Source organism: Ovis canadensis, chromosome 23 (assembly GCF_042477335.2).
Source record: "Ovis canadensis isolate MfBH-ARS-UI-01 breed Bighorn chromosome 23, ARS-UI_OviCan_v2, whole genome shotgun sequence".
NCBI classification, from domain to species: Eukaryota; Metazoa; Chordata; class Mammalia; order Artiodactyla; family Bovidae; genus Ovis; species Ovis canadensis.
This window is the reverse complement of record NC_091267.1, coordinates 38,903,971-38,926,512: the sequence shown is the minus strand read 5'-3', so window position 1 is coordinate 38,926,512 and position 22,542 is coordinate 38,903,971. Positions and strand designations below refer to the sequence as shown.

At 35.3% G+C, this 22,542-nt stretch overlaps 1 protein-coding gene across 3 annotated transcripts in view; it reads right to left on the bottom strand.

Annotated features, from left to right (window-relative positions):
• The window catches only part of TRAPPC8 (trafficking protein particle complex subunit 8), an 86,201-nt gene that overhangs the window by 10,691 nt on the left and 52,968 nt on the right, over nucleotides 1-22,542 (bottom strand). For 2 of the 3 annotated variants that reach the window (XM_069568933.1, XM_069568934.1), the window contains exons 17-27: nucleotides 21,933-22,007; nucleotides 21,322-21,448; nucleotides 19,121-19,275; nucleotides 13,738-14,180; nucleotides 12,060-12,207; nucleotides 10,611-10,707; nucleotides 8,524-8,592; nucleotides 8,375-8,433; nucleotides 6,995-7,168; nucleotides 3,547-3,648; nucleotides 10-155 (exon numbers count right to left, since the gene is read on the bottom strand). In XM_069568933.1, coding sequence (XP_069425034.1) covers nucleotides 10-155; nucleotides 3,547-3,648; nucleotides 6,995-7,168; nucleotides 8,375-8,433; nucleotides 8,524-8,592; nucleotides 10,611-10,707; nucleotides 12,060-12,207; nucleotides 13,738-14,180; nucleotides 19,121-19,275; nucleotides 21,322-21,448; nucleotides 21,933-22,007 — 1,595 coding nt within the window. Of the gene's footprint in view, nucleotides 1-9; nucleotides 156-3,546; nucleotides 3,649-6,994; nucleotides 7,169-8,374; nucleotides 8,436-8,523; nucleotides 8,593-10,610; nucleotides 10,708-12,059; nucleotides 12,208-13,737; nucleotides 14,181-19,120; nucleotides 19,276-21,321; nucleotides 21,449-21,932; nucleotides 22,008-22,542 lie in introns of all 3 variants that reach the window. The other variant, XM_069568935.1, reaches the window with a different exon arrangement.

Here is a 22,542-nt window from a genome sequence, read left to right as displayed (position 1 = left end):
ATCTCAAACCTTTTTTGATGAAAGGGATGATTAAATGATTCTGGATAGTGAAGACTTGTTTTAATCAGATTAGAAAGCTGCTCTGCTGATGGTCTTGAGGAAACTGTAGTGTTATCTGGCCTGAAAAATTTTAATAGTTCCATTTCTGGTGGTTCCTGAAAAAAGAAAAAATATGACAATGAAAACACTGCCTTCTTAAAATAAGGTGTAACAGATACAAAAAAAAGAAGCTAAAACCAGTGGAAATAAAGTAAAGCATGTACAATACTTTTTCTGCTGTAAAAATGAACAAACTAACAGTAGGAATCATGTGCAATACAACCTAGGATAAAAACTAGGATCTGTAATCATTTATTCATTCTCTATTATGTGCTAGTGTTAACTTGCTATCCAACCACCTCACATAATAGTTCTATGATCCTGGGTAAGTTATTTATTACTTCAAGACTTAATTTCCTCATACATAAAAATGGGTTCACAATAATAATAATTTCAAAAGTTGCTGTGTTTCTCATCTAATAAAACTGCTTAGTACTTAGGCTGTAGACATTCAATTGTATATCACCTGCTTCAAGAGTTTTTAAAAATATTCTCCCTATCTATTTGTGGCTGCACTGGGTCTTCCTTGCTGCGGGTGTGCGCTCTCTATCGCAGCAAGCAGGGGCTGCTCTCTAGCTGCAGTGCACAGGCCTCTCACTGTGTGGGCTCTCCTGCTGAGGAGCACAGGCTCTAGGCGCACGGGCTTCAGTAGTTGTGGCTCACCAGCCTAGCTGTCCCCAGGCATGTGGTATCTTCCCAGACCGAGGATCAAACCCATGTCCTCTGCACTGACAGGCAGACTCCCCACCACTGGACCACCATGGAAGTCTTCTTCCTTGATTAATTTTTTCTCCATTTTCCTTTACCATCAGAAAATTTTGATTTTTTAATTTCCTGGTAGCCTAGCTGGAATCTGATCTACACCCAGGACTGGTGAACCACAGCCCATGGGCCAAAGCCAGCTTACTTCTGAGGCTTTTGTAAAGAGAGTTTTATGGAAACAGAGCCACATCCATTTGTTTACATGCCGGCTATGGCTGCTTTTGGACTCTAAACAACAGAGATGAATAATTCTGACAAAAACCTTCTGGCCAGCAAAGTCAGAAATGTTTATTATCCAGCTTTCCTCAGAAAAAGTTTGCTGACCCTTGATTTATACAGCTGCAAAAGTAATATTCAAATTTGTTTTTGACTTATGAGTGAGAGGAAAGTGACTGTAAAGGTTTACTCTGGAGGAAGAAAAACTTGTGCCTGGAAGCCAGAAGGAGCCGAACTTCTGAAGTTCCCTTTCTTAATCTGAGTCCTGCTTATACTGGAGTGTTCTTCAATTTGTGAAAAGTCACTCTTCTGCACTTCTGTTAAACTTTAATAAAAAGTTTAAAAAATATCCTATTGTTTAACATAATATAATCATCTAAGACAAACAAGCTGCTATTTGAGACTTCTAAACTATATTGAATCTCTACATACCACTTACCAGGAGGCAAACACATGAACAACAGCCATAAAAGGATACCAAAAACCTAAAGCTAATATACTGAGGGAATACTGATAAAAGTGTCCTTCTCTCTCAGCTTAAAAGCAGCAACAAGTTTCAAAATGAGTGCTGGACAATTTGTACAACAGTTTTTTCCAATAAGGTTGACAGACAGTTATACCCCAAGACAGAGTTCCATCATAAGAGAGGCAAGATATAAAATACTCCTTGTTTTATAAGTAAGCTAAAGTTTATCAAGTTATGCAAGTAAATTGCACTAGGTCATCAATCTTAAAGACTCTGAGCTCCATATATATTATTCTCAACTCAGTATGATGAACATGCCACATCTTCCAACTCAGCTAATCATGTTAAATATTTCAAAGGTGAAATACAGAGAAATAAAAACACTATGCCTTAGACAGTATTTTTGTAAAATGGGACTATGAGTAAATTTTATAGAGAACACTTTGTTTCATTTAATAAATGAAAATCTTGCCTTGAGATGTTCCAAATTATCAAAATATGACAATTTATAAATAAAATTAGATTTTTAATTACTCAAATCAGTTTGAGAAAAACAACTTTCTTAAAGTACGAAACAGATTTGGGGTTAAATATATCTTCATTAAACCTAACAAAATTACCATTAGTCATCACTAAAGTAAAAATCAATTCAAATTATATTATTACCAATGGAATGTAAAGCTAGTATACCTAACTTTGATGAGAAATCACATTTACACAGTCCCACATCATCTCCCCAAATTACTTCTTCTTATAAATAAGAAGAAAAAATAGTAATACTGTGGAGAAACATGGCAGGTAATATCTTAATCAAATGATCCATCACCAATAACAGCATGAATTAATATCAAGTGCCTTTTTTTTTTTTTTAAGATTTTTTTTGACGTGGACCATTTTTAAAGTCTCTATTGAATTTGTTACAATATTGACTTTATTTTACGTTTTGGTTTTTCGGCCCTGAGGCATGTGGGATCTCAGCTCCCCAACCAGGGATCAAACCAACCTCTTGCACTGAAAGGCAAAGTCTTAACTGCTGGACCATCAGGGGAGACCCTCATGTGCCTTCTGATATAATACACTGACAGGGATATAACATCACTTAGGAAGTATTTCAGTCAAAAATGTGTAATTTTAATTTGATCATAAGAAATATTCAAAGTATTATTCTACATTAAAATAACTGGCCAAGGCTCTTCAAAAATGTCTACATAACTGAAAAATAAAGGTTCAGAAAATATTCCAGATTAAGAGAGACTGAAGAGACAAGTAAACACAATGTGCGATCCAGGACTGAATTCTGAATGGGAAAAAGCAAACCAAGTCTTACAACTAAGACCGTTATGACATCTGAATTTAGAGTGTATATGAATACTGCATCAATATTAAGCTTCCTGAATTAATAACGGTTTCTGTGATTATGGAGAAGACTGTCTTTGTCTTCAGGAATACTCAAGTCAAGTATTTGGGGGCAGATAGGCAGATGTCTGCAACTTACTTTGAATCACAGGTCTAATATGCTTAAGTTTTACTTATATATGATGAGAACTTTTGATAAGATTAAACAGTATTTTAGGAGAAATAAGAAAACAAACAGTACTAACAGCTGCTGTGCAACTTCAGAGGCCCTCCTTTACACTATATGACCAGCCCTGTTGAGTTTTGCAATGGTGTGGGCCTACTGAACAATAAGCAAGGTAAGATAGAGGATATGGTTCCTTCCTCTGATACAAGTCAACTCTTTTTATAACTATGAGTTCTAGGTTCAATAAAAAGTATATCTTAGGAAACTCCAGGATCACAAATGCATCTTAATTGTCTTATTAAGGGCTAGTGAACTTCAAAATCAATTTACGTTCATTTTTAATTTTAATCAGCTTTCTGCCACCAACCCCCAACTCAAATCTCAGTATATAAGCTTGCAGAAATCAGACACCTTCAAAAATACAAAACAACCAAACAAAAACCCCTACAAGTTCACAGGAGGCCCCAAAGCATGTCATTACCTGTTTCTGAGGATATGAAAAAGCTTCTTTTCCTATAGTGCGAAGAACGACATGGTGCTGACCTTCCAAAATAAGCTGCTTACTGTCTTCCACTACGTAAGCCTAAGAAGAACAAAACACAAAATTGTTACCCCTGCTTGGCAGTAACCTCAAAAGTAACCAAGGCAAAATCTGCTGGAAAGTTGAGGTATTACAGCTAATATCTATCAAATACCAATACTCATGACTTTGTCAGCATTTCTAACTTTTATTCACTCCTTCAATCAATAGAGTATCTGTCAAAATCTGCTCTGCCTCAATATAAAACAGCTGGCCTGGATATTGGAGAAACAAATCTTGAAACCTTTCCCAATTTTCTCTAGAGTGCTTAAGAAGCTAGCCCAAAAAGAACAGCGCTATTCCATAACACAAGCTTTTTTCTTTACTGGACTGACAATATATGGGCAAAAGGGTTTTTCTTATACTTGTGCTTCTAAGATGCACCAGAGTTATCACATAGTAGAGCAAAATCAGTGAGTATAATTGTAAATCCTATAAGTGGAAATGCCAGGTCCTTGGAGATCTTAAATTTAAGTACGTAAGCTTAAAAAAAAAAAAAAAAAAAAAAGGCTTTTTTTTCTTCTTGTATAAGAAGAAAACTGTATAATGGCCTGATTTAATCTATATTAAAACTTATTCCAACATGTAATTCTTCTTCTTTAACAACTTCTATCCTGGAGAAAATAAAATCTCTAAATGGCTCTGATACACTTAACATCACATTACGCAAATACAAATAAATTATTATTTTTTTTTGACAAGTCCAATGTTTTTTAACTATTAGACTCAACAGATTCAAAATTACTTAGTCAAATGCTATAGACATTCCACAAATGTTTATTTTCAATTTCTATACTTATCACGTGTGGCAATTTGCCATCCACTGATCACACCTGGAGAAGTGCTGCACTAAGGCCCAGGCAGGCCCAAGGCCTGCTTAGCATCCATCCACGCACAACTGAGAAATGCAGGAGTTAAACAAATACTTGATGAAGTGACCTTTAATCAAGAGGATGACAATGGATAAAGTCCTGACACAGGACATACATCTCTTTCAGCAGTCTTGTGGGATCAAAAAAAAAAAAAAAAATCATGATAACCCTACAATGCAGTCTCTCCTGCACCAAGTCTTCATTTTTCAAAACAAACCTTAATTTCTGGTCAATGTATGCCAAAACCAATACAGTAAATTAAAAAAAAAAAAAAAAAGAAGAAGAAAAAACAAAGAATAATTAGAAGCTGTATTACACCCCTTTGGGCTTTCCCTGGTGGCTCAGATGGTAAAGAATTTGCCTGCCATGCAGTAGACCCGGGTTCAGTCCCTGGGTTGGGAAGATCGCCTGGAGAAGGGCATGGCAACCCACTCCAGTATTCTTGTCTGGAAAATCCCATGGGCAGAGGAGCCTGGGGGGCTACATTCCATGAAGCTGCATAGTTGGACACAACTGAGTAAGTAACACTTTCACACTTTCAATTATATCCCCTTACAACTAATTTTGTTAAAACAAAAATGTTGTCCAAGGTCTTAGTTTTCTTCTGAATCATATTTTATTAGAGTGCTATGTTCCCTAAGCATCCACTCCACAACTTAAATGAATTGTCAAGTTTTCTTTCAGTCAAGGGGATACTTTGTGCATTATCCAGAGCCCTCACTGAGGAAAATCTACTAGTCACTTTCTCAAATGAGCTGAATCATAAACTTATCACAGACTAGCCACTACCAGACAATATCTCATCCTTTAATCTATTCAAACTTCCATTTCCTAACTAAGGAGCATCACAATCTTGGGTAGTTTTCTTCTTCTTAATGGGATCAGCAATAGTAGTAGTTGATTTTCATTCAGGGTGATTTTTAAAATGATAACTCACCCCTCCAACCAAGGTTACTGTGGGCTCAACAATAAGTACAAAGTACAGCATACATTACTCAAGATCCTGTCTTGGATATATTATAATTGTTACATGGCAGGCATTTGTGGAGTGACAGCTACAAATGCACAGGGTCTATTATACATTTAATGGATGGTTGGTTTACATAAAGGGGCAATGCTACTGAGGCTAAAAATAGAATTTGCTTGACTCAAAGCTTCAAGGACATTTGATTTCAAGATAACAATGTGTAATTTATCCTTTTAGCATTAAGCATCTTCACCTTCTATAATCAACAAAAGTCAATTTGCTTAAGTACTTTTATTGGAACTCATGTAAAGCCAGCTTGGTTTCAGGTAAGTTTATTTAAAAATGTACAGCTTAGTAAAAAGAACACGCTAGAACATTTGAATCAATTTAAAATGCATGTTCCAATCATCTACCATGAACATGTCCCAATGTTAGGCCTCTGTACTAGAGAACACAAAATAAAACCTCTTCACATACTTCAGGTGAATATCCCTAGGCAAGATCCTATATTTCAGTGTAGAATCATTTCTAAAGACACATACTTAAGATACAAAAGTATATACTGTGAAAAATAAATCTCTGTATTATAGTTTAAGTTAACTTTGCATGCATGCTAAGTCACTTCCATCATGTCCAACTCTTTGCAACCCAAAGGACTGTAGCCTGCCAGGCTTCTCTGTCCGTAGGGATTCTCTAGGCAAGAACAATGGAACGGGTTGCATGCCATGCCCTCCTCCAGGGGAACTTCCCAACCCCGGGATGGAACCCTCAGTTAGGGGAGACCAATGCCTAAATTACCTCATTCTATTCTGCCATGTGTATGTGTAGATGGCATTTGAATCTGTTTTTTTAATTAAAATGGTATTTTCAAACAATCTGAAAGACTTCAGAGATCAACCATTAGGTAATTATAAAGAATTTTTGTTAATTAGAGTGAGATAATCATACGGCAGGGTTATATTAAACAAGAAAGTCCTCACCTGCTAGAAAAGCAGTTTACAAAATGCTTTTACAGATGAAATATTATGTCATTAAAAATATACAGTACAGCATAAAAAATAAAGGAAGGTAAAAATAAAGTAAAGGAGCTAATGGAATACAGGTGGAAAATGAACAGCAGCAAATTAGTGGCTGCTGGAGCCTGAGTAATGGGTACCTAGAGTTATGTGGTGTTATTTTCCCTTTTACAGAGTTTGAAAATGCCCACAATAAGAGTTTAATAATACCACTTTGCTTTCATGGAGCTTATCATGTTTTACAATATTCTCGGTACCTCTTGTAAGTAATAAGTAACAGAACAAAGTTATTTAATTTGAATGAATTTTTTTTCTTTTAGGCAAAAAAATAAATAAAAGTCATCTGGAACTGTTAACAAAAAGTTATAAAACAGCTTTCAAACTCAAACTGGAAAATTTAAGCAGAAAAAAATATACACAGTAGCTTACATTTACTGTTTAGCTTAAGAATCCAGTATAAATAAGGCTTGCTGAAATAATTTAACAACACATACCTTCCACAACACCACAATATTCAAATCCACCTCATTGCACTTCTGGATTAATCTCATAACATCCTCTACTGACTGTTTTTCTGTATGCATCGAAGACTGGGCTTGTGGTTTCTTCAATTCAGAGGATAAACTCCTATAGAAGAAGTCTGCACATGGGCTTGCTGAACTTACTATCTGTTAAAAGAAAATCACTTGTCTCTATGTGTTTTCAATCAGATATACCCTGCCAAAATTTGTATTTCTACAACTTACATATTTCTTACCAACTTGGTTGAATATAAGAAGGCCACCCTAATGCTTTAACACCCTAAATATTTGGTACAAATTACCCTGAATCTTAAATCCAGACAGCCATGACATTAACTTGGACCTTCCAAGTATCCAGGGAAGACAAATGAGTATTCAAAGAAAATAGGAAGTTAACTGTTGAGAATCTGAAGAACATATACATAAATATGTATATATAACTGAATCAATTTGCTGTACACTTGAAACTAACAAAATATTGTAAACCATTCTTCAGTTTTAAAAAAGTAAATTGTTAAAAAGAAAAATTTTTAATTATTTTTTCCTATTGAAAAATTTGTTTTACTACTTAAAATAACAAGTATTTCCCAATCAAATACTTGGAAGACTAGGTGATACCCAATGAAACACAACTCAAATGAAGTTACTGGCATTAACTTGGCTTTTACACTTGAAGGGAGAGAATAAGAGAAAAGATTTTTAAACAGACTTAGAACTACAGAATTTCCCCTAGTTAATAGAATAGTGTGTTTCACTGTAGAATCTTGACACTTAATTTCCTATATTATAAATTCTGTTAAGTAGATGTTAAGCTTCCAAGTTAATTATTAAATATTAATAAATAAGTAAGATTTACCCCCTCAGACATGAACTTTTTTCACTGTTCACATAGTTCATTCATAACAAAAATTACAAAAAATTTTCACAGTTATCTCATTACCAAAAAAAAAAAATATATATATGAACAGCTTATTATTTGGATCTCAGAACCATTTGATATTCCCAAATCCAGGGGATCATCATCTGTATGTTCCACTGTGACCACTTTTCCAAATAGATAGGTTCTTTCATTTAATCCTGTTTCTTTTTTTAATGCCAGGGGCTAAATTTATCTCCTGAGTATCTTACAATCTAAAAGAAAGCTAATTTTAAATTACTAATTAAAATGGCATACTATATATAGCATTTTTATTTGCTTTGGGGCATGACAACAGTTGCAAAACTCAACAAAGCTGATACGTTCATCCACCAAAGAATTTAGAGATTAGTAGAGTTAACATTTTTGCAAAAACAGTCAAGATACTCCAGAATTACAACTTTAAATATCAAATGCTATTAGGTTTACTTGCATACCTGTTCATTTCCAAAGATGATATCTGCAAAGGTGTATTTTTCTGAGGCCTCTGTAGCAACTAAAAAATGGAGGAGAACAAACTAATCATGTCATTGGCACGAAATAGAAAATGACCATTTAAGAAAGTGTGACACTAAAATGAATTTACCTTCTTCTTCTTTACATTGTGTTGCCTTGAAACAAAACTTTCCCTTCTCCCTACTGGCAAGTTTGGCATCTAGGAAAAGAAGAGAGTAAATTTCAAAAATCTTTCTCCGTTTGTAACATGGTAAAACCTAGTTCATTACTCAGACTTCTAGAGTCAAACTGGAAAACATTTCATCGTTAGAAATAATGTTTAATGGAATCTGGTCCTATCACTTCATGGCAAACGGAGAAACCACGGAAACACTGAGAGACTATTTTCGTGGGCTCCAAATCACTGCAGATGGTGACTGCAGCCATGAAATTAAAAGATGCTTGCTCCTTGGAATAAAACCTATGATCAACCATTAGACAGCATATTAAAAAGCAGAGACATTACTTTGCCAACAAAGGTCCAAAGAGTCAAAGCTATGGTTTTTCCAGTAGTCATGTATGGATGTGAGACCTGGACTATGAAGAAAGCCGAGTGCCAAAGAATTGATACTTTTGAATTGCGGTGTTAGAGAAGACACTTGAGAGTCCCTTGGACTGCAAGATCTAACCAGTCAAACCTAAAGGGAATCAGTCTTGAATATTCATTGGAAGGACTGATGTTGAAACTGAAACTCCAATACTTTGGCCACCTGATGCGAAGAACTGACTGACTGGAAAAGACCCTAATGCTGGGAAAGATTGAAGGCAGGAGAAGAAAGGGACGACAGAGGATGAGATGGTTGGATGGTATCACCGACTCGATGGACAAGAGTTTGAGCAAGCTCTGGGAGCTGGTGACGGACAGGGAAGCCTGGCATACTGCAGTCCATGGGGTCGCAAAGACTCAGACACGACTGAACAACTGAACTGACTGAGAAACATTTTTGCTTTTCTCTCAATGAAGCAAATCTCATTCAATTCTTTAAAAGGGTAAGATTAAATTTTCCTGAAATTCATGTTCATACAGATAAACAGAAATTTTGAAAACTCAGAATTTGGGAGCCACAGAGTACATAACCCCACCACTCTATCGTTCCATTTCCTATCAGTATTTTTTCATGTGGATAATTTATATCAATATTATTATATGCACATAGTTTGCTATGATACATTTTCCCACTATATTACAGACACATTTTAAAAGGTTATATATTTTAATGACAAGATGAGTTATAGCTTAATTCACATTAAAGATACATTCAATTTTTCCCTATTAAACATAACCCTGAAATAAACTGCTCTGAATATATGGATCTTCTTATATTTTTGAATTAATTCCTTTGTATAAAATCCAAAAATAAGGATTACTGTGAGGCTAAGTAAGGGTTTAAAACATTTTTTTAATCTTTTAAAATACATGTACAATTATTTCTAGAAAGAGTACCATTTTGCCAGCTTCAATCTATTCTGACAAACACTAAGCACTCTCATACTACTGGCAAGATGATAAAATGATAGAAATATTTTGGAAAACAATTAGACAATACGTATCACAAGTGTGCACGTTCTTTTAAGTGTTATATGGGTTTGGAAATACACAGAAAAGCCAATCAACATACAAGTATGATTATACACAGAAAAACCAGCTTACCAACAGTAAAGGAAACAAAGAGAAACTAGTCTGTATGCTTCTGTACTATTTGGAATTTTGACTGTGACCATGTATTCAAGCACTAATTTTATAACTGAATTTTTTTTTTGGTAGATCATTTTTAAAAGTCGCTATTGAATTTATTACAGTACTGCTTCAGTTTTATGTTTTAGCTTTTAGCCATGAGGCATGTGGGATCTTAGCTCCCCAATTAGGGATCGAACCTGCACCCACTGCATTGGAAGGTGAAGTCTTAACCACTAGACCACCAGGGAAGTCCCACAACTGAATTTTTAAAAAAAGAATATACAAATAGAAAAGATGTGGAATAAAAAGATGGGAAATCATCGATTAAGATGGGTAGTTTCATTAAAAATCATGCGATGTAATGAATGCACAATTTAATGCTTAAAAAAGTGAACTATAAGAAAGGCACCAATAATCTTATTATATTCTGGTACTGTTCTGAAGAAAAGTAAACTAATAAAGATAGCAGAATTTATTCTGAAGAAGGAAAAAGCACAAACCTTTGTTTTCAGAGAGATTTACAGACTTCTGTAACTTCCAGTGTTTACTACTACTTGATACTTGTACTATATGGAATTCCTTCACACCTGCTTCACTCTATCAAAAAGAAGTGAGAGTCATTCAGGATTTAGCAGCACTTAGTATATTCTTCTGAGAAGGACACTGCTACCAAAGTCACTGTCAGTTAACATAAGATGCAATTTTTATTCTGAAATAAATTAACACTACATATTTCAGGAATGGCAATTATTTAAATTCCTCCACAAACATTCTTAAAACAGGTAAGTCATCACCTATCCAAGAAACAGATTTAATGATACTTCTGGTGGCTAATTTTGAAAGGCATTCAGTTATTAGAATCTATCATAGTGAGCTATTTATCAAAAACTATTTGTCAATTTTTAATCAAAACCATAGCACTTTCATTTTATTTTTTCTCATGTTTCTATCACATTCTTATTAAGGCAAAAAAGCAACAAAGAACAGAACCTCCAAATACAATCAACTACATTTATTTAAACTGCATGCAATTTTTGTATTCTCCTTAATAAGAACTAATTTGAAATTATCCAGACGTTTTTCCTATTACAAATACTGATTTTTGGGAAGATCACCAAACAAAATGACCTTACAAATTTACGGAGTTGAAAGAAAAAGGACATTACAGAATTAATAACAATTCAAATAGGTAGCTAAACAGCATCAATCTGAAGCTAAGATTCTATTTTAATAAGATCACATTCCCTTCCTTCAAGAATTTTCATTTTGATCTTTAGAGTACATAAACAGGGATGGTAAATAAAATGTTTGAAATGCTTTATATAAAGGAAATGGTACTGTTGGCAATGTGTCAGTGAGGGGTTATCAAGTTATGATTGAATGTGAAATCCTAATAGAACTTTGTAAATTTAATCACATCAAAAGATGCTCTCAATGGTGAGACTAGAAAGCATTTTATAAGATCTCTTTTGGGTTGAATTACTGGTATGTATGGCTATATACGGAGAAGGCAATGGCACCCCACTCCAGTACTCTTGCCTGGAAAATCCCATGGATGGAGGAGCCTGGTAGGCTGCAGTCCATAGGCTCGCACAGAGCTGGACACTACTGAGCGACTTAGCAGCAGCAGCAGCAGCATGGCTATATACCACACGACTAGTTCTTGCCTGGAGAAGCCCAGGGACGGTGGAGCCCAGTGGGCTGCCGTCCATGGGGTCACACAGAGTCGGACACGACCGAATCGACTTAGCAGCAGCAGTAGCATGCAGCATATTAATACCACTAGATCCTTTTATTTGAAGCACGAAAGGATAAAACCACAAAAGCAACTTGAGAAGTAGGATTTTTTATATTTTATTCAGAATGAATACTCCCTAAATTCCTAGCTTATGCTGTCTTGTGAAGGAAAAAAATTCATTATTAAAAACAAAGTTTATTTTTAAACTTACAGTATTGGTATTTTCCACATCCACAAAGACTAGCATATTGCCTCCTCTGCCCTCCTCATCTTCAAGAGAATTACTTCTGCAGACAGTGGCTCGCACATTCAAAGATCGACTGGTACAAATGACTGCAGTATGTCTTAATATTCTGTGACTAAAGAAGTAAAAATTACAAATTTAATCTAAGAACCTCTCCCAGTATAATGATTCTCTAATTCCAAATAAAGTTTTTAAAACCTATTCACTCTCAGGACCATTTATACTATTAAAAAAACAAAGACAAATACAATAATGTAAGAGTAACTAGTTAGCCTAACTTTAGTTCAATTCTTTACTCCCAGTTTGGACGAAAACTATTAGTCTTCCTTTTCCCCTGCTCAAACTCATCCATAGCACAGACCTGAAAATAATCATCATTTAGTTACATCTTGATTATGACTCTTCTGATAATAGTTCCAAAGTTACTGGACGCCTACCAAGCACTAATAAATTACACACTTTCACCTGGCATTCAAGGCTTTCCACAACAAAGCTTTACAATTCAATCTTTATTCCCATTTTATACTGTAGCCAAACTAACTATATTCAGTTTGTATCTCCTAACTTGTCAATATTTATCCATAAATACAGCTACTTCCTGGAATACCCACTACTCTTTTGCCTATACCCTTTGACATTCAAATTCTGAAATCTTTACTTTCTTTGGAAGCTCATTTCACCACTACTACATTCCACAAAGCCTTAATGAATTGCTTTAGCCAGAAGACTCATCTTCTTAAGGGGAATTAACATTTACAGAGGACCTACGACGTACTTTTCCTTACAAGTATTGCATCTTTTTGTTCTCACAGTAAGCCTTTTATGATATTTTAAATAGTCAAATAATTCTAAAAAGTAGCACAATTATTCCAAGTTAATTCTGTAAAAATGACAATGGGATTAGCATGAAATACTCTCGTGCAAATATACAAGCTATGGCTCCTTGTGTTTTGATTTCTTCAGAGATATCCATAACACCACCCAAATTACTTGCTCTGCAAACACATAAATTTGGGGAGGCAGAGGAGGGCACTAGAGAAAAGGAAAAGTTAAAATAATTTTCTTTAAAAAGGGTGACTGTAGGCAACCTGTCTTCATATACTAATGACACTCTTAATTCATGGTACCTGTGAATTTCATTATTATGTGGTAACTCTGACCACAGTACTTAGCTGTATCAAAAAGCCATGAAGTTTACAGAAAGAAGCATGAAAAAGATTAATGTAGCTTAATCTTTTTCTACTTTTGGCTACTCAGATTAGGGACAACCTCAGATATAAACTTCATGCATAATTTGGTTAAGAGTAATTTCTTAGTAAACAATGACATAGGTTAACAAATAATAAAATGTTTATTTGAATGGATATATACTTTCCTGGTGGCTCAGATGATAAAGAATCTGCCTGCAATGTAAGAGACCCAAGTTAGATCCCTGGGTCAGGAAGATCCCCTAGAAAAGGGAATGGCTACCCATTCTAGTTTTCATGCCTGGAGAATTCCATGGACAAAGGAGCCTGGCAGGCTACATAAAGTCCATAGGGTTGCAAAGAGTTGGACACCACTGAGCAACTAACCCTTTCACTTTTTTTCATATATACGTATCCTTAACGCAGAGGTTAAATCTAAAACATTTTATAATACTCACCGTATTTTAGGCTGCTTTTTAACACTTTCATAGTAAAACAGAAAGTTAATTTCATGGACACCTTCTGCATCTGGCCCACGTAACCACATTGGTAGCTGAACTGAAGCTCCAGGTAGAAGAACAGTGTCAGGAAGGGGAACAGAAATCACCTCTGGCTGACTTCCTATGCCGATGCCAAAGTCCACAGAAGAAGCTGACGACACTAGTGCTGGACACACAGAGGTGGAATCTGTCACAACAGTCTTGTAAGCACTACAGTTCTCGGAAGCTGAGGGACTCAGCGGTGTTAGAACAGCTGTGTTACCGCCAAAGGTAAAGAACTCTGGACGCTTAGAAACAACCTTCAATCCAGTAAGAGGACATTTGCTGACATTGACAAATTCTACATAGGCTTTTCGGATTTCTCCACAGAGGAGCCCTGTAGGAAAATGTATAAAGAACACCTGCATTGGAGGGAAAAAATATTATTATATTGTCTGTTAAAAATTCTGAACCTCTACTGAATAACACTTTAAGATGCTGTTATTTCTCTGCTACAGGGTTGCAAGTATTTTATGCATTCTCTTTGATATCTCCCTGTGTATGTGGTTACTAAGAACTCCGTTTTTAAAAAGAGGGTAAGACAGAGACCAATGTTACTCAGTAGCAGATTTCAGAGTTACATATTAAAGGTACAATGTCAACAACTAGAGGGTCACTGGCAAAATTTTCACAACTGTGTAGATTATGGTTAAGACAAGCTATTAAGTCATTTAACATGATTACATGAACAGTTATCAGCCGAAGAGCCCTTAACACTGTCAACTTAAAAAGTAGCTCATCTATTTATTTATACATCATCAAAATGAAGTGATACACAATAGGTCTGAAAAGAGGAGAACATACAGAAGCATGATTCCATATACATAATTTTTAAACCTGGTATCTCTGAATATCCTCAGGGTTCCCATAACCCAATGCGTGAGGGAAACCTGATCTGACTAACAGAGACTCTTTATAGACTTTCCCATTTAGTGCGATATTCATGTGGTTCATTCAAGCTATGTTAATGTGTTTGACAACTGGTGCTGCCACAAACCCAACAGGGGTCACAAAATGTGGAAGATAAAAACACATGTATATGCATGATTTCTAAAAATTGAAACAAAAACAAAAAACAGACTTTCAATACCTGCCTGGCCTCAGGATTTCAGATAGGGACTGTCGACCTGTGCTAAAGAGCTGGGAATATGGACTAACCAAATCATCCAGTAAGTCATTCGCATGTACAAGATCCAAAGCATAAATGTCAGAAGTACTCTGACAGAATCACAGGAAGGAGGGATAAGAGGGTAAGAGTATGAGGAGTAAGGGTACAGCCAGCTGTCCCAAAGGAGTTACCAAAGTCCAATGGAAATATCTGTGTCTGTCAATCTAAGTTTGAATAAGACTTCTTTCTGGCCAAATTCTTTTTTTTTTTTTTCTGGCCAAATTCTTAAGAAATCAGATAAAATCAGGGGAAATGAGAAGCTTCAGAAATGGACATGAGAAAATAAGGGATTAACACAGAAATCCAAAACACAAGTTAAGAAGTTAGGAAAAAATAAACTAAGCATAACATCATACTGAAAACACAGATAATGTACTAATTAGCCAGTATCAAGTAAGCTTAGTCAAATAAGCTAAAATTTGTGAAGGACTATCAATTTTGAGTTGTTACATCAAAAACAACTGCATGAGTAACCAGTGAAATAAGAGTGCTGTAGAGACACCCAGATACCACGGGTAAGGCAACAGCACTGGCAGAACGGGAAGGCTGATGGGATAGGACCAGTGATAAACCATACATAGGATACTGTGTATGTATCTTCAGAATAAGGTTTTACTAAATATACTATGCTGACTCTAAGGAGAACCAGTACATCTAGCCTTTACTTCAAATGCATTTCTGCTAAAAGTCCTCATAAAAAGTTGATGTTTTAGACAGCTTCAAATTTTAATGGAAAAATAAGACCGAGAACCAGGACTTTCACGTCCACTAATTAATCCTCAAGATGTGTGATAGGCATATAGAGTAAAAATGATACACGTAAGGCTAGTCATTGTGATTTCATCTGTAACATCAAGTGATCTGACATGATAGGCAAGTCTGGTTGAATAAATGTCATATACACAAGATACTGCCTACAGTGAGAACCCGAAGGTTCTGCTCTTCTATTTTTCTATGTAAAACTTTTTTCTAATGAAATGTAAAAAAAATAAGGGAAGAAAAAGTTTTGCAATGACACCTTTTTTTCCCCAACAGAACTTAAAACCTAAATATTTCTAATCAATAGATACAGCTCACAGCTGTACGCTTTCAGTATGCTACCTACACACGTGATAGTTAACACACGACACTTTAATTTGCATCTTTTCTCAGCTTCAGTAATTTTCATGCTCACTCTTGTTTTGATTAAGAGACTATTTCATCAGATGTTGTAGACTGATTACTTCTTTCACTACTCCCTTAAATACTTCAAACTCTACAAAATATTTCTGACATACAATATTAGGAATGAGAATATTCTATGAATTTTTTACTAATATTAAGGTATACTATTACTCATCCAAATATAATAAAAGTTCTCTTAACCAAGTTAAAAATCTTAAATGATGAAAACTGCCAGATGAAAGATAAAGTATGTGCAAGTATTTACTAACCAGAAATGAGCACTGACATCAGTCTGTAAGTCTTCTACTTGCCCTGCACATTTATTTATGATTATTATTATTGTCTCCTGCATTGACAGGCGGATTTTTCACCACAGAGCCACCAGGGAATCCCCCATACAGCTCTTTAAATGCAACGTAATTGTTGTTGCTGTTTAGTCACTAAGTCATGTCTAACTCTTCTGAGACTCCATGGACTACAGCCTGTCAGGCTCCTCTGTCCATGGGATTCTCCAGGCAAGAATACTGGAGTGGCTTGCCATTTCATTCTCCAGGGGATCTTCCCAACCCAGGGATTGAACCCATGTTCTCATACTTGGGTGGTGGACTCTTTACCACTGAACCACCTGGGAAGTTTGCAACATAATTAAGCAAGTGTAAAATCTGGGCAGAAAATATGCAGCTCAACAATACCTTTTGCTCAACACAAACAGCACTATTTTCATGAGCATGTTACCTATCCCACCACTATAAGTATAGGATTAGTGAGTGAAGTCGCTCAATCGTGTCCTACTCTTTGCGACCCCATGGACTGTAGCCTACCAGGCTCCTCCCTCCATGGGATTCTCCAGGCAAGAGTACTGGAGTGGGTTGCCATTTCCTTCTCCAGGGGATCTTCCCGACCCAGGGATCGAACCCGGGTCTCCCACATTGTAGACAGACGCTTAACCCTATGAGCCACCAGGGAAGCAAGTATAGGATTAGTACCCATAAAATCATCCAATGAGAAAAAGGAAGTAACATCCAATTAAAGGGCATCATATGGACTTACAGAAGAAAAAAATCACATGGACAAAAAAAATGAAGACTAACCAACCTTATCAGTTATCAAAGAAATGCCAATTTTCACTAGTCTGATTTACAAAAGTTAAAATAAATAAATAAATAAAAACATGATAGTATCCAGTATGGCACTGACAGGAGGCAATGGCACTCTCATTCTGAAGGAAATCTGTCAATTTCAAGAGGCTTGCTAAAGGAAATTCTGTGGTACATTGCACAATTGATCCAACAATTCCATTTCTAAAAGTTTACAGCCTAAACTAGAGCATGGACAAAATATATACATAGTGTTTACTGCAGAACTGTCAGTAACGATGAAAAGCCAGAACCATACCCATCGATACATAAATGACTAAAATACAGTATGTCTAAATAAAGGCAAACCTTATGCAGCTGTGAAATAATTTTTACTGAATGAAAACAAAGATCAGGTTTTGTTGATAAAGGCAAAAAGCAAGTCACAGAATAAAATGTGCAGTATGATTACTAAAAATATATACAAATATAGAAGGAAAGGTCTGAAAAGAGAAACATCAGTTTGGTATCACTGGCTGAATGTGAATGACTAAGCTTCTAACCCCCCTTCCAGGGAAATCTGAGGATACAGGAGGAAGAACCTCCTTCCAGGGTTCACACTTGCACTCCATGGCCGTGCCAGTGGCCTGCCTCTCAGGTAGACAGCTGATTCAAGGTGGGCCACCTAGATTCAAGGTGTTCTCTCCTAGACACTTGATATATCTTATAATGAAGTGGCGCAAAGACCAGAAGTTGTACGACTAATAAAGTTGTATCAAAATAGGAGTTTGGGATGGACATGTACACACTGCTACTACTGTATACATGTGGAACTCTGCTCAACATTATGTAGTAGGCTGTGGGAGGGGAATTTGGAAGATAACGGATACATGTATATGTATGGCTGAGTCCCTTTACTGACCACCTGAAACTATCACAATATTATTAACTGACTATACTCCAATATAAAATAAAAAGTTATTTAGAAAGTAATGCTTTCTAAAGGTTTTACAAATTTCCCAGAGCTGCTGAGTGCTTATTCTTCCTTGAGCTTACTGTTCTATGATGCTTTATAGTTTCCATGAGGTTATTCCAAAATCCTTTGAAGAAATAACAGTCGGGGGGAGGGGGCAGCAGCGGGTTTAATACTACCTAGCATCAATTTCTATCTTTTGCAGCTGAAAGACTGCATGGCAATCCACTCCAGTACTCTTGCCTGGAAAATCCCATGGATGGAGGAGCCTGGTAGGCTGCAGTCCATGGGATAGCTAAGAGTCGGACACGACTGAGCGACTTCACTTTCACTTTTCACTTTCATGCATTGGAGAAGGCAATGGCAACCCACTCCAGTGTTCTTGCCTGGAGAATTCCAGGGATGAAGAAGGAGCCTGGTGGGCTGCCATCTATGGGGTCACACAGAGTCGGACACAACTGAAGCGACTTAGCAGCAGCAGCAGCAATTTCTATCTTTTGCAGCTAAAAGACTGCATGAAGGCATGACAGTGTGGGACACAAAGAAAGTGAATATTGCTTTTATTCACACACCTATCTATATTGCTTAAACATTTTATAAAAATTAACTCCTGTGTTATTTTTATATCTTACCCAGAAAGAGCCACTGATTTTAACAATCAAAGTGTTCTTTTAGAAGCTTTTTCCCAACTTCTATGAATATTTTGAGGGTTGTATCTTATAACCTGACTGTGACTTAATGCCAATTTGCATGACTATCTTGTCTTTATGAATTACATCTATTTAACATTAGCTTACCAAGAATTTAAAACTGCACTTCAATATATCAACAATCTCAAAGTCTAAAATTAATCTATCCAAATTATCATCCTCACCTTGGAGATAAATTATTAAGCCCATGAAATTTTAAAAAGTGAAATACCTCCAACAGTGGCATTTCCTCAGTGATTATGGGATCTAGACGTCGATCAGGACCATATTTAATAGATGTTTTCTCTTCTTTTGTGTTGTTAAGTCGAGGACCTTGAATTTCTAAATCCTGTCTCCCTCGGACTGACATACTCAAGGAATGTTTTCCTGAAATAAAAAACAATCAATGCCCTAAAATAATTTGATAAGTTAACTGACATCAAGTTAGCCTGAATATATGAGTACTGTCTGTTTCAGATTATTTCTAGAAGACCTCTATAGACAATTACCAATTAACATGGTTAAGCAAAGAACTAAGCATATTTTATGTTCATGTTTAACCACATCTACTATAGCATGCTGCTTAATTTCTCATTTTATTAGGATTTACCTACTTTGCAGAAGGACTGCACATCATCAAATGGGAAGTTTCTGAAACCTATAATTAACCAGAAAGATCTATCTGACAGAATAGCTACTCATATTCAAATATATATACTAATTTCAATTATTTCTGGATTATAAATAACTACACTTTCTCAACAGACTTAACTGTACCTTCTCAATAGACTACACAATGAAAATTATAATAGATATAGCTTTCTCAAAATTAAACTCATTTAACATGCATGTGAGCTTTTCCCCAAAAGCTTCCACACACTGCACATAGGTGTGAAAATGGCAAAGGCAGACAACTGTATTTCCTGCAGGAATATTTAAGACCTATCATTCAGTCATGTCAAACTCTTTGTGACACCATGGACTGTAGCCTACCAACTCCTCTGTCCATGAGATTTTCCAGGCAAGCATACTAGAGTGGGTTGCCATTTTCCTCTTAGCAGGAATACTTAGAACCTTTAATATGCTGAAGCTCACTGTGATATGCCCAGACTAGACATATAATGTAACATTTCCATTACCTCATTTGACCCAGATTCCTGTTAGCATTTAACAATAAAACTTCATTCGAATTCTACTATACGGTACAATTTATTTTAATAGTTAATTCAGGGTCTTCTCCAACTAACATCATAAAAAATTTATAAATGATTTATTAATGCATATATTTGGTACCTTGAATGAAGTAATTAGCTAAAATTTATTGACAATCATAACTTTGTGGTACAAAATTAAAATCATAGGCTAGTGGGAAAGTAAAGAAGCTTCATAAAGTTTTTAACACTCAGCTAACCTACTTAAAATATTTAAAAATTAGCAATATTATTTGTAGAAGCATCTCTGGTGTTTGTCAACCAAGAATTATACACGTAGTACTAAACTGCAGAACACTATACTTTTAGTGGCAATTTTTTGTTTTATAATTTTTGAATTCTTATGGATTCATTCCATTTCAGTATATGTTCCAAAAAAATGTTTTACTAAATTACCCTAGATATGCAAGCAAGTAGAAATTTCAAACTGAACTTTAAAAGAACCAACAAATTTTCCAAGTGGTCCCAAAAGATTTCTCAATATTAATAATCAGCTTTTATAAATGCTAAATTCAGGTCTGCTGACTATTAATTTGTTAAAAATAGCTATTAAAATGAAGAGACAGAAGAGAGGAATTTTACAGTATATTCTCTCGAGTCTTGTCAACTTAAACTCAAATAGCAACATATTATTACAAAATAATATGAGAATGGTTTCCTGAAATTAAAGAAAAAAAAAAAAGGCAAACTGTGTTAAACATGTATCTGGTAGTTTTACTTTTCAAAAATTTGTGAAATTTATCAATTCTGGGGAACCAAGAATACCAGCTTAACTCTAAATCCTTCTCTTTTTACAAAACAGATGACAGAATTTTTTGTCATTTCACATTCAATGATGTGAAAACACTGGTCCTTAGTTCACTCTATGTTTTTATAAATATTCAGAAAAAGAGACTATCCTAAGTCAACCTTTGTACTGGCAGCAGACATCTCAACCAATGGTTAGAATACTTTAATTTAGAATTTACTAAATGTGGATCAGTAACAAAGAAGAAAAATACATAGGGTAGAACCACAGAATTATCAAAAATACATCAGAAGGGAATAAAGTTGTTTTTTTTAAGCAATGGCAGAGTTAAAAATAATTCAAATTATTCGTTCTTTCATCTGATTAAATGTCTTTATTAAAGGTACTTTAAACCTAATTTAAAAATATTTCTCAATTTATTCTAAGGAGATTTACTTATTAGCTTCTAATTGTTCAGTAATGCTATAGCTTTACCTGTGTGACATCCAGGAAGAGCACCAATACCGTCTACTGCCACGGAGCCCTGAATGGTGCCAAGGTTATACACAACTCCCAGAATATGCAGCTCCCCTATGTGATGGGGAAAGAGCTTTAGCCTTGCCTGTGGAGATATTTAAGTCACTCTTATTATCTGTTTTCACAATATCTTAAATAGCACAATACCTAAATTCTGTAATGTTACAGAGATAAAAGCTCAGAACTAAATTTATTTAATTCTCAATTGATTTATCCTACTGGAAAGCATTTTCTTCAAAAGAAACTTTCTAAACTCAATAATTATAGGCATCACAACTTTTAATAAAAACCAAGATATTCTGGCCAATCAAGTATCATATGAAATTACAACACTCAACCCAAGAAGAAAGCAAAACCTTTTTTCACCAGGCTTCTTAGGAAATTAACAAACTAAAAACCACTGCAAACCTACTTTCCCAACCTATTTTCTTCTATGTAATTCCAGTTTCTTAAGATGATAAATTTTAATTTTTAAGAAAACTGGAAAACAAACTGAATAAACAGGCTTTTAAAATCTGTTGTCATCTTACTTTTAGAAAGATGTGACAGAAAAGTAATAAAGTAATTACCACTTTAGATTCTTCACTATTAATTAAGAATTCTGAAATAACTTCAGTTCCAATCATTTCAGGTTCACCTTTTACCTGAAAAGTAAATTATGTAAAATATACATTCAAACAAATAAAGTATCAGATTATTAACACTGCTACATATCAATACTTAGCAACAATGACAATAGCTATAGTTAGCATTTATTAGGTTTTTACTATGTGCTAAGCAATATACAAAGTGAACAACATAACAAAATAGAAACAGTTATAGATACAGAGAAGAAACAGTTGTCAGAGGGGAGGGGCTGGGGGGAAGAAAGAAATAGGTGAATGCGATTTAAGAGTACAAACCTTCACTTACAAAGTAAATGAGTCACAAGAAGTGTACAAAGTGGGGAATATAGTCAGTAACTGTAACATCTTTGAATGGTGACAGACAACAACTAGACTTATGGTGATCTTTTTGAAATGCACAGAAATAGCGAATCACTGGGTTGTGTATCAGGAACTAACGTAGTGTTGTAAGTCAACTATGCTTCAAAAACACAACAAATGAACAACCTCATGGACAGAGAGACTGATGTGTGGTTATTAGAGGCAGGAAGTGGGGAGAGGGGCAACTGGATAA